The sequence below is a fragment of the Chlorocebus sabaeus genome, chromosome 22 (genome assembly GCF_047675955.1).
Source record: "Chlorocebus sabaeus isolate Y175 chromosome 22, mChlSab1.0.hap1, whole genome shotgun sequence".
Taxonomy (NCBI): domain Eukaryota; kingdom Metazoa; phylum Chordata; class Mammalia; order Primates; family Cercopithecidae; genus Chlorocebus; species Chlorocebus sabaeus.
The window spans coordinates 89,700,927-89,712,555 of NC_132925.1; the positions used below are offsets into that span (position 1 = coordinate 89,700,927).

At 45.1% G+C, this 11,629-nt stretch overlaps 1 protein-coding gene across 2 annotated transcripts in view; it reads right to left on the minus strand.

Annotated features, from left to right (window-relative positions):
• The window catches only part of RBM5 (RNA binding motif protein 5), a 31,969-nt gene extending 21,076 nt beyond the window's left edge, over nt 1-10,893 (minus strand). Inside the window, exons 1-4 of one of the 2 annotated variants that reach the window (XM_007984286.3) lie at nt 10,784-10,893; nt 9,360-9,429; nt 7,637-7,802; nt 5,984-6,139 (exon numbers count right to left, since the gene is read on the minus strand). In XM_007984286.3, the coding sequence (XP_007982477.1) occupies nt 5,984-6,139; nt 7,637-7,802; nt 9,360-9,376 (339 nt within the window). In that variant the 5' untranslated portion in view covers nt 9,377-9,429; nt 10,784-10,893. The remainder of the gene's footprint in view (nt 1-5,983; nt 6,140-7,636; nt 7,803-9,359; nt 9,430-10,783) is intronic. The other variant, XM_007984287.3, reaches the window with a different exon arrangement.
• Nucleotides 10,894-11,629: the final 736 nt, after the last annotated feature.

Below are 11,629 nucleotides of genomic sequence, written 5' to 3' on the forward strand. Positions count from 1 at the left end.
AATTAATTTCTGTTATGACAAACATCCTTGCTTGTGGTATGATGTCTCAAGCCTCCATCCTTTAGTCTAATCTCCCTGTCCTTTGTTCTACAGGATAGTACAGTGGCTCATGCCTATAATCCTAGTGCTTTGGGGAGATGAGGCAAGATGAGTGCTTGAGGACAGGAGTTTGAGACCAGTCTGGGGAACAGAGTAAGACCCCATCTCTATACAAAAATTTAAAAAATTAGGCCTCGTGCAGTGGCTCACACCTGTAATCACAGGACTTTGGGAGGCCGAGGCGGGCGGATCACGAGGTCAAGAGATGGAGACCACCCTGGCTAACATGGTGAAACCCCGTCTCTACTAAAAATACAAAAAAATTAGCTGAGTGCAGTGGTGGGCACCTGTAGTCCTAGCTACTCTGGAGGCTGAGGCAGGAGAATGGCGTGAACCTGGGAGGCGGAGCTTTCAGTGAGCCAAGATCTCACCAATGCACTCCAGCACGGGCTACAAAGTGAGACTCCGTCTCAAAAAAAAAAAAAAAGTATTCTGGCTGGTAGGCTTGTTCCAATGTCAGACCAACTCCTTTTTCCAAAGGCCACAAAAATATACTTAGTCTCTTCATCAATAATATCAGGCAGGAATACTACCATTAAAAAAAAAAAAAAAAAAAAAAACCAGGGTGAAATTCGTGGAAACGAATTCTCACTAGCCTCTACTTTCCATAATTAGGTGCAACAGCTGCAAGATTATACATAGCCAATCCTCATTGTCCTCAGATATCACACCTGTGAATTCAACCACTCACTAAAATTTCTAACATTCAAATCAACACTTGCAGCAGTTTTCTTTCTTTCTTTTTTTCTTTGAGATGGAGTCTCGCTCTGTCGCCCAGGCTGGAGTGCAGTGGCACAATCTTGACTCACTGCAAGCTCCGCCTCCTGGGTTCACACCATTCTCCTGCCTCAGCCTCCCGAGTAGTTGGGACTACAGGCGCCCACCACCACGCCCGGCTAATTTTTTTTGTAGTTTTAGTAGAGACAGGGTTTCACCGTGCTAGCCAGGATGGTCTCGATCTCCTGACCTTGTGATCCACCCACCTCGGCCTCCCAAAGTGCTGGGATTATAGGTGTGAGCCACCGTGCCTGGCCTCTTATAGCATTTTCATGGTCATTCTCAGACATGTGCAAGGCAGTGAAAAATCTGAGTTGCTCAAACACAAGTTTCCAGCTGCGATCTAAAAAAATGATGCTTTGCCCTGTTCAAGCTTTCATATTGTAAACAAGTGTCTAGTGCCACGTTTTCCACGTTTTTTGTGCTTTTTGTTGGTGATTCTGCTGTTTAAAATGGCTCCCCAAGCAGAGTTCTGAAATGCTGTCTAGTGGCTGATATGCCTTACAGAGTATGCTAGATAAGTTTTATTCAGGCACAAGTTACCGTGGCATTGGCTGTGAGTTCAATGTTAATGAATCAATGATACATATTAAGTAAGTCATCTTCAAATAGAAACACATAAAACAAGGTTCCATGCTAAGCAGCCAACAAAAACGCAACCACAGGCTCACAGAAACCCAACTCTATTTCCCCTACAAGAAATGGTTCAGTATTTATGGTGACTTTGTGGAACATAATTACCTACTTTCTAACATAAAAGTGAGGGGTCTGCAGCCAGGTGCGGTGGCTCATGCCTGTAATACAGCACTTTGGGAGGCTGAGGTGGGCGGGTCACCTTCTGACCTTCTGAGGTCAGAAGGTCGAGACCAGCCTGGCCAACCTGGTTTAATCCCTATTGTATTTTCTACTAAAAATACAAAAATTAGCTAGGTGTGGTGGCATATGCCTATAATCCCAGCTTCTTGGGAGGCTGAGGCAGGAGAATCAATTGAACCCGGGAGGCAGAGGTTGCAGTGAGGCGAGACTGAGCCACTGCACTCCAGCCTGGGCAACAGAGCGAGACACTGTCTCCAAAAAAAAAAAAAAAAAAAAAAAAGAAAGAAAGAAAGAAAAAAAAGTGAGGAGCCTGGCCCCACCCTGTGACTCAGGTTCATATGCAGTAACCTATTAAGTAAAAAATAGTCATCAGAGCAATTAGATACTTAGGGCAGGTGGCTCCCGCCTATAATCCCAGCACTTTGGGAGGCCAAGTCGGGCCAATCACTTGAGGTCAGGAGTTCGATACCAGCCTGGCCAACAAGGTGAAACCCTGTCTCTACTAAAAGTACAAAATTAGCTATCTCAAAAAGAAAAAATAAACAACAAACAAGTTACTGATATCATACGTGACAGAGGGACTGTAGGATTCTCTTCAGATGTTCTTCATACATTTTACAAATACCAAGATCCCAATAAGCAAATTCTCTAAGAATTTTGTGTAATATTTGGGAAACTCAGAAATTCTGTGCTGAAAACCAGCCTTCTTACAGGAGCCACTTTCGTTTCCCTGAAGAAGCCTAAAATACACAGCATTACAAAAGTTTTTTATCATCAGCAAGGCAGCCCCAAAAAGTCTGCTAAGGGCATTGTGCTACCTATGTTGTCCACTTCCTCCACAAGGTCCTAGGGCCACATGCCTAACAGACTCCACCTTAAGGGGACAATCTGATCAATCAGCAAGGCTTCCTGAATCAACTCCTGCAGGACTTCTTGCAGCTCCTTCCCACATCCCCACTGCCACAGCTAACTGAACTCAGCTCTGCCCTTCCTAACTAGAGCAGCCTCTGCTACTAATCAAAACCCTTAGTAATATTCTTTTTTTTTTTGAGATGGAGTCTCATTCTGTTGCCCAGGCTGGAGTGTAGTGGCACGATCTCGGCTCACTGCAAGCTCCGCCTCCTGAGTTCAAGCAATTCTCCTGCCTCAGCCTCCCGATTCTCCTGCCTCAGCCTCCCAAGTAGCTGGGACTAGAGGCATTTGCCACTATGCCCAGCTAATTTTTGCATTTTTAGTAGAGACGGGGTTTCAGCATGTTAGCTAGGATGGTCTCGATCTCCTGGCCTCGTGATCTGCCCATCACGGCCTCCCAAAGTGCTGGGATTACAGGCGTGAGCCACCGCGCCTGGCCAACCCTCAGTAAAAATTCTTTTACGCTTAGCTAGGCTTTTGAAAATTCTAGCCCCTAGCCACAACAGCATTTTGCCACTCATCCCTCCCCTGCCAAAAGCCTGACTCCAGTCAAATCAAGCGGATTGCTAGGCCTTACCTAGATTCAGTACCTTTCTATTCCCTGCTCATGTGATGCCCCTCTGCCTGAAGGGCCCACCTACCACACCATTCCCTTAGTTTTCCACGCCTATAATTCCAGCACTTTGGGAGACCCAGGCGGGAGGACTGATTGAAGAGTTCAAGACCAGTCTAGGTAACAAAGAGAGACCTTGTCTCTACAAAAAAAAAAAAAAAAACAATTAAAAAAATTAGCTGGGAGTGGTGACACATGCCTGTAATCCCAGCTACTTGGGAGGCTGAGGCTGGTGGATTGCCTGAGCCCAAAAGTTGGAGGCTGCAGTGAGCCACAATCACGCCACTCCAGCCTAGGTGACAGAGTAAGGCCCTGTCTCACAAAAATAAAAATAGAAGATTCCTTACCCTCCACTAGCAACAATTTCCCTTAAATAACCTTCAAGAGCTCTTAGGTAGACCTCTTTCAATAGGACCTTTTCCAACATGACCCTCTTTTTCTTTTTTTGAGACAGGGTCTTGCTCTGTCGCTCAGGTTGGAGTGCAGTGGTGTGAACACGACTCACTGTAGCCCTGACCTCTTGGGCTCAAGCAATCTTCCTGCCTCAGTCTCCCAAGTAATTGGGACCACAGACAAGTGCCCCACTAAGCCTGGCTTTTTTCTGGAGATGCATCTTACTATGTTGTCCAGGTTGGACTCAACTCCTGGGCTCAAGCACTCTTTCCACCTTGGCCTCCCAAAGTGCTGGGATTACACGCATGAGTTACCATACTCGGCCTCTAACCCCTTTCTATTCTGCATTGTCATCATTATCTGCTGACCTTAGCTACTCATCCATAAGCTTTTTTGAGGCAAGATCCATCGCTCTGTATCACTGTAGCATCTAACATGTACAGTGTAGCAGATGTACAGTGGATCACAAATAATGGAATGATTACCCACTATTAACTCTAATATCCCGTCTCACATTTGTCACATTCATTACTTCCAGGGTTTAGAAACCCAAAGCTATGGGAATCCAACGCTTATTTCGAGCTTTATCCAAAATTCAACTATACATTAGTCAGAATATTACTTTGATTATTCCAATAAAACAAATACTGGCACAATGCTGTGTATTTACATCTTTTAAAAGCATGTTTTAAAACCTCACATTCAGTTTTACCAAGAGCACTGGCTGAGTAACATACTGTGTTCAAGGGTTGGGGACACAGAGGTGACTAGGTCACACAGAGGCCTATTTTCAGAGATCTTGTGGTAGAGATGAAGACATGTGTGTTGAGAGTTACAGTAAAGGTCATGAATACAGTGCCTTAGAAAGAGAATAACGAAGAAGCAGCTCTGCCTGATAGATCAGGCTTTACATACCGGCATCTCCAAGCAGAAAAAGGCACAACAGTAGAGCAATGGACATGTCCAAAGTCCAGGATGTGGGAAGTAGGGTGTGGCTGGAAGGAAGGGTGAGGACCAGAGATGCTGCTGGAAATCAGGCAGTGCCAAGTACACTAAGACTCTAATTGGCCAGTCTGAATGAACCTTCCTTTTTAACAAGCTTTTCTAAGGTTTCAAATGGGTAGTTTAATTTTCAACTAATAAAAGGGTGGCCAGATTAAAAAGAAAATTAGGTATTTACCAATCAACCGCATCTAATAAGTAACTAATTCAATAAAAATGTATTATTTTCTAGGAGCTAATGAAGACACAAGACCTGCTCCTTGTGGTTAAAGACATTCAGAACACTCATACATTGAGCTTCAAAGCCTAAATATAAATATGGTCATTTACTTCTGTTTTTGAGACAGGGTCTTGCTTTGTCACCCACGCTGGAGTGCAAAGGCGTGATCTTGGCTCACTAAACTTCCACCTCCTAGGTTCAAGCGATTCTCCTGTCTCAGCTCCCCCTGAGTAGCTGGGACTAAAGCTATATGCCACCATACCTAGCTAATTTTTGTATTTTTAGTAGAGACAGGGTTTCACCATGTTGGCCAGACTGTTCTCAAATTCCTGACCTCAAGTGATCCACCCGCCTTGGCCTCCCAAAGTGCTGGGATTACAGGCATGAGCCACAGCAGCTGGCCAATATGGTAATTTACTTCTGAACCTAGTTCAGAGAACTCCTCCCTAAAGACAGAAAAATATTTCACTAGCTGAGATACAGGTTGAGCAACCCTAATCCAAAAATTTGAAATGCTCCAAAATCTGAAATTTTCTGAGCACTGACATGACACTACAATTGGAAAATTCCACCCGACCTTATTTGAAAGGTCACAGACAAAAGGGCAGTCAAAACTTTTAGTCCAGGCAACACAGTTAGCCTAGCCTGTCTCTACAAAAAATAAATTAGCGGGGTGTGGTGGCATGCACTTGCCAGCTACTGAAGTAAAAAGATCACTTGAGCCCAGGAGTTTGAGGCTGCAGTGAGCTATGATTGCATTGCTATACTCCAGCCTGAGTGATGAGACCCTGTGTAAAAAACGGAAACAAAAATATCACACAAAAAAACCAAAGCACACACTGTTTTGTGTATAAAATTATTTAAAGTATTGTATAAGATTACCTTTGGCATGTATAAGGCATATACGAAATATAAATGAATTTCATGTTTAGACTTATGTAAATGCAAATGTTTAAACTTATGTAAATGCAAATACTTAAAAAAAAAAACAAACCCAAAATATCAAAACAGTTCTGGTCCCAAGCATTTTGTATAAGGGATACACAACCTCTACTGGCTTAAGATAAAACAATAACATGAGAAAATAATGGTAGAAGCTCAAAGTTCATTGTGCCTACTGACTGTTGGTTATAACTGTCATTTCCCCTTACATCGCTCTCTGTGATGGTGATGGGAAGGCCGCGCAGCATGATGGTCTTGCTCTCCCTCTCGTCACTGATGTCATGCCTATAGTCGTGCTCACCATAGTCACCATCTGAATGGTAGCCATCTTCAGATCGGTCACTGTTCCTTCTTTCACGCTCTCTCTGAGTTACAATAAACAAAATCACAATTAACATCACCCTGTACTCTTTGAAACAGGCCCTCCGTGCCTAGAAATTATCCTTAGAGGGAAGTCTACAGAACTGATACAAGCATTCCATGGTAATGTTCACTGCAATTTTTTTTTTTTTTTTGAGACAGTCTCATTATGTTACCCAGGCTGGTCTGAATTCCTGGCCTCAAGTGACCCTCCTGCTTTGGCCTCCCAAAGTGCTGGGATTACAAGCACGCCCAGTCTGCAGTGTTTTCTTTTTCTGTTTTTTTGTTTGTTTGTTTTTTAAGATAGTTTCCCTCTTATTGCCCAGGCTGGTGTGCAGTGGTGTGATGATCTCGGCTCACTGCAACCTCCGCCTGCCGGGCTCAAGCGATTCTCCTGCCTCAGCCTCCCCAGTAGCTGGGACTATAGGCGCTTGCCACCACACTCAGTTAATTTTTTGTATTTTTGGTAGAGACGGGGTTTCACCATGTTAGCCAGGAAGGTCTCTATCTTCTGACCCCATGATCCACCCACCCTGGCCTCCCAAAGTGCTGGGATTACAGGTGTGAGCCACTGCGCCCGGCCTTCTGGTTTTTTTTGAGACAGAGTCTCGCACTGTCGCCCAGGCTGGAGTGCAATGGCACGATCTCAGCTCACTGCAACCACCACTTCCCAGGCTCAAGCGATTCTCATACCTCAGCCTCCTGAGTAGCTGAGGTCGCACCACTGCACTCCAGCCTGGGTGACAAGAGTGAAACTCTGTCTCAAAAAAAAAAAAAGATATACCGAGATAACTAAAACAACTTATATTTTATTATTTTTATTATTATTATTTTAAAGACAGGGTCTCCCTATGGTGCTCAGGCTGGCCTTGAACTCCTGGGCTGAAGGGATCCTCCTGCCTTGGCCTCCCAAAGTGTTGGGATTACAGGTGTGAGCCACCGCGCCTGGCCAACAACTTATATTTATCATTCATTTCAAAACACAGAACTAATATGTTATCATAACCCCACTGTTTCATCTTTAAAATGGTAATAACACCTACCTTATCAGGCTGTACTGAGACCTAAATGAATTCATGAAGTCAAGTGCTCAGAAGTACATGGTAAGCCCTAGGTAAACCCTGGCTATTATTTCTTTCTTTTTTTTCTGAGACAGAGTTTTGCTTTGTCACCCATGCTGGAGAGCAGCGGTGCAATCTCGGCTTGCTACAACCTCCACCTCCCAGGTTTCAAGTGATTCTCCCGCCTCAGCCTCCCAAGTAGCTGGAATTACAGGTGCCCACCACCACACTCAGCTAATTTTTGTATTATCAGTAGAGATGGGTTTCACTATGTTGGCCAGACTGGTCTTGAACTCCTGACCTCAAGTGATCTGGCCACTTTGACCTCCCAAAGTACTGGGATTATGGGAAGGGGCCACTGGGCCTGGCGGCCTGGCTGCTGTTTCTATTACTATAAGACTCAGGGTGTTTCTGGGGGTTATGCAGCCACTGGTCACTCACCTCTGGACTGTCATAGTCTCGGTAGTCGTCGTATCTATCACCCCTCCGATCATCACTAGATCTTTTGTAATCTGAGTCCCTCCGCCTGCTTCGGGATTCACGCTCATCACGGTCATCCCTGTCTATGATGGAACCGTATCTTCCACTACGCTCTGTTCTACTCACTCTGCCAGGGAAAATAATTTTCATTCTAAAGTCAGTCACATTTTGTACCTTTAAAAGACAGAGTTAAAAATACAGACGCCCCACAGATCAGTTTATAAGATATATCCAAATAGTTTAAAGTGTTAAAATGTATTACTAAATTCCAGTTTACTAAGATAACCACTGGGAAAATACCTACATCCCTAAATGTAATGATAATTGTCAGGAATTTATGCTAAATTTGAAACAAACATTTGGGTTGAATATTTCTAAGAAAGGGTCATGTTATCCAAGTTTATTTTTGCACTTTGTCAAGCCTAGAGTCTACATATTATCCCTTCATCCCTGATTCAGACCAAAAACAGGAAAAAAGCAGTTACTCGAATTTCACCCAATTTTAAAGGGTGAAATTAAGTACATCCCTGGCTCATCTACTCTCAAGAGTATCATACCTACTAGAAAATGGACCAAAAACCTGGATGAACTAAGTTAGTCTTTTTTTTCCCCATCAGGCAACTTAGCTGTCTGTCAGATATAACTGGATAGTTACCCAAAACTAGCACCCCTTAAGAGAACACTCTTCTTATAACATCTGGTTTATTTTTGGTTGAAGGGCAGCACTGGGCTTCATGAGAAAACCTAATAATAAGGGGCTTAAACCTATTTGACCACAGATAAAATAGGTCTTTTGTAAATTGTTTTACCAGATTCATAAAACTGTGGCAAAGGAAAGGTTTATAAGGGCTTCATTTAGAATATACAAATTTAATAAAAAGAATCAAAGGAAATATGGGACTGAGACACCCCAAAGGGGTAAATGTTAATTTAATAAGCTATTTAGAACCACAGACTGCTGACATAGCATTAAAACACCATGTGACATGAACATTTCCTAAGGTCCCTCGAGCCTGTCAATGTGATCTACCACAGGGACTGACCTCAATATTAAAAAGGCAGATGGCTGAATAAGGTTGTGTGTTTAAATCAAATAGTCTGAGTGTGTGTACCCAATAGCCAAATGCTCTCATCTTAATTTTCCACTAATTCTTTGGCTCGCTCTTTCTTCATGTAACACACGGTCCCAAGCTTCTCAGCTCTCTAAGTCTGGATCATCTTGCTATTTAGGGAACAATAACGAGAACTGGCATTCATTGATTGTTTACCACAGCCAGGAACTGTGCTAAGTGCCAGACTGTATGATCTCCTGGATTCTGCAAAGGTTGCTGTCCACACAGGGAACCCTCAGGGACCCATTCTACCCTGCCCTTCTTTGCCTAAAATTCTTTCTTATCCTTCAGCTTCCTTCCAGAGAATACTTTCTCCAGGAAGCTTTCCTGGCTGTGAACAAGAAAAAGACATACTTCCTATGTGTTATAAGAGCACCCTATACTTTATCACAGCATGTTCACACGGTACTTTCTCTCACTAGACTGTAGTTTGTGACAACAGGACCATAAAGGTGTTCATCAGCAATGCCTGGCACGAAACACTCACATATTAGTTTGATAAACTATTTTAAACAAAGAGTTCAGTCCCCACTGAAATGTTGATTTCAAAGTCATGTACTATAGTAACTTACCTTTTGTCTGAACCCATTGTCCCACTGAAGATCTAGCACACAGCTCCAAAAGGTTCAAATTTTATTTTTTCTAGGAGACAAGAGAGAGTAATTGCTGTAAATCTCAGAGATCACTTAAGTGAGCAGCTCCATAAGCTTGGATACTACTGAGGCTGGGAGTTCATCAAACCTTCAAATCACTGACAGCGATTATCTAAGGTAGGGAGGTGGTGGGGACAAACTGTCAACGTTAAAATCATGCTAATATTTTGTTAACCATGAGCAAAACCGGAAGATTAAGAATACTTTAAAATATTAGATTCCAGATTTAACAACAGAATCATAATATGGAGCAAGCAGAAGACTCCTTCCCTGCTCCTACCTTAGAATTACAAAGCAAAAAGGGCAGAGCTGCAATGAGCTCCTTCGGTTTTGTATCAAAGCAACTCTAGTGGGATAGTTGACCGTTAAAACATTAATCCAAGTGTCTTCATTTAATACAAAGAGCAACATGAAATTCAAACATTTCTGATGAAAAATTTAAAATCTCGTAGAAGCTGGGATACTGAGCTGACTGAAATCTACTACATTAATAACATATCGCATAAGACAAGAGCAAAGCTAGAAACGACCTAATTCCTAGGTAACAATAACCACCACGTCTTGAGTCAGTTCTTATGACTACAAACCACTGAGTGGAGAAGAGCCCGGCCCACCTGCTCCCCGTTGGTAATAAGACATCACACAGCTGGACCGCGTTCGATGAGCGCGAGGTCCGAGAAATCAGTTCCAGTAGTCTCTGGAGCCTAGTATAGAGCGTATGCTCAATGATTTGTTGATATTAATAAATGAAAAAGAACCACTGGGGGGAAACAAGTCCCGAGGCATATTCACTGGTGCTGCCCCTTCTCTCCCGGGCGGTGCCGGCACCCACCTCCGTGGGGTCTCGCGGCCGAGATGGCGGCGTCACGGCCTGCTCGACCGACTCCAGCGTCCGGCCTGCCCTCCCCGCACACACCCCTCCCGCCTCCCAAGAGGTAACTAACCCGGAGATCGGCCATCACCGAACAGCTTTTCGGAGAGGGCGATTCAGTTGCAGTTGAGGGGGGATGGCGGCCAGAGACTGCCAGGGCGCTCCCGAGGAGGGCCAGAGGGACAGGCGACGGCTCCACTGCTCCGCTGGGCTGGAGATTAGGGGACGTGTACCCACAAGGGGCAAAGTCACAGCCAGAGAGAAGCAGGCCAGAGGCTGAGCTGGCTGGACGACCTCTGGAAACTGAGAGCTGGCAACAAGGAAGGGCGCGGCCCTCCAACGCCTGGGGTAATTTAGCCCCTCTAGAGAACCGGCTGGAGCTGATCAGTCGCCTCCGGCAGCTGACAAGGGAGGCCTGGGGGCCAGCCCCAATGGCAAGAACCTACTGTCGTTAGACAGCCACCGCACTTACCCCAAGGAGAGACCGAGCAGCAGTAGCGGTTCTGAGTCCCCGAACCTCCAACAAGATTCGGCGGCTCCACAAAATGGCGCCTCCGCCGACGGCCGTCTCCTACCCACAGTACCTCACGCCTATCCCCTCCCTTTGTCACCCGCCTCCTGCGGAGGAGTCCAATCCTCTAAGCGGCCTGGCTGCGCGAGGGCTGCCGGGAAATGTGGTCGCCAGACCATCCTTGTCACTTGGGACGCTCTGTGTTTCTTGCAATTCTCTTCTAAATCACCACAGAGTTGTCGATCGGCTTTTGCAGACCTGGATTTGTTTTTAGGGCTGCTCTCTATTAGGCATGGTAATAATTCTTTGCTTTTGCTACTAGCGCCGTAGAGAGTACAGTTTGCTTTCACTGACACGGTGTAAAACATTGTTTAATGTTTTACATTAAAAGGAGACCGTGGGTGGTGTGGTGGCTCAACCACCATCCAGCATTTTGGGAGGCCGAGGCAGGAGGATCGCTTGAGGCCAGGAGTTCGAGACCAGCCTGGACAACACAGTGAGACCCTATCTCTACAAAAAATAAAATTAGCTGAGCGTGGTGGCATGGGCCTCTAATCCCAGCTACTCAGGAGCTGAGGTGAGAGGTTCGCTTGGGCCCAGGAGGTCGAGGCTGCAGTGAACCGTGCTCTCGTCACCGCACTCCAGCCTGGGGACAATGTGAGAAACTGTCGCTAAAAAATAAAAAGGAGGCCGGTGCCGGGCGCAGTGGCTCACGTCTGTAATCCCAGCACTTGGGAGGCCGAGGTGGGCGATCACAAGGTCAGGAGATCGAGACCATTCTGGCTAACTCGGTGAAACCCCGTCTCT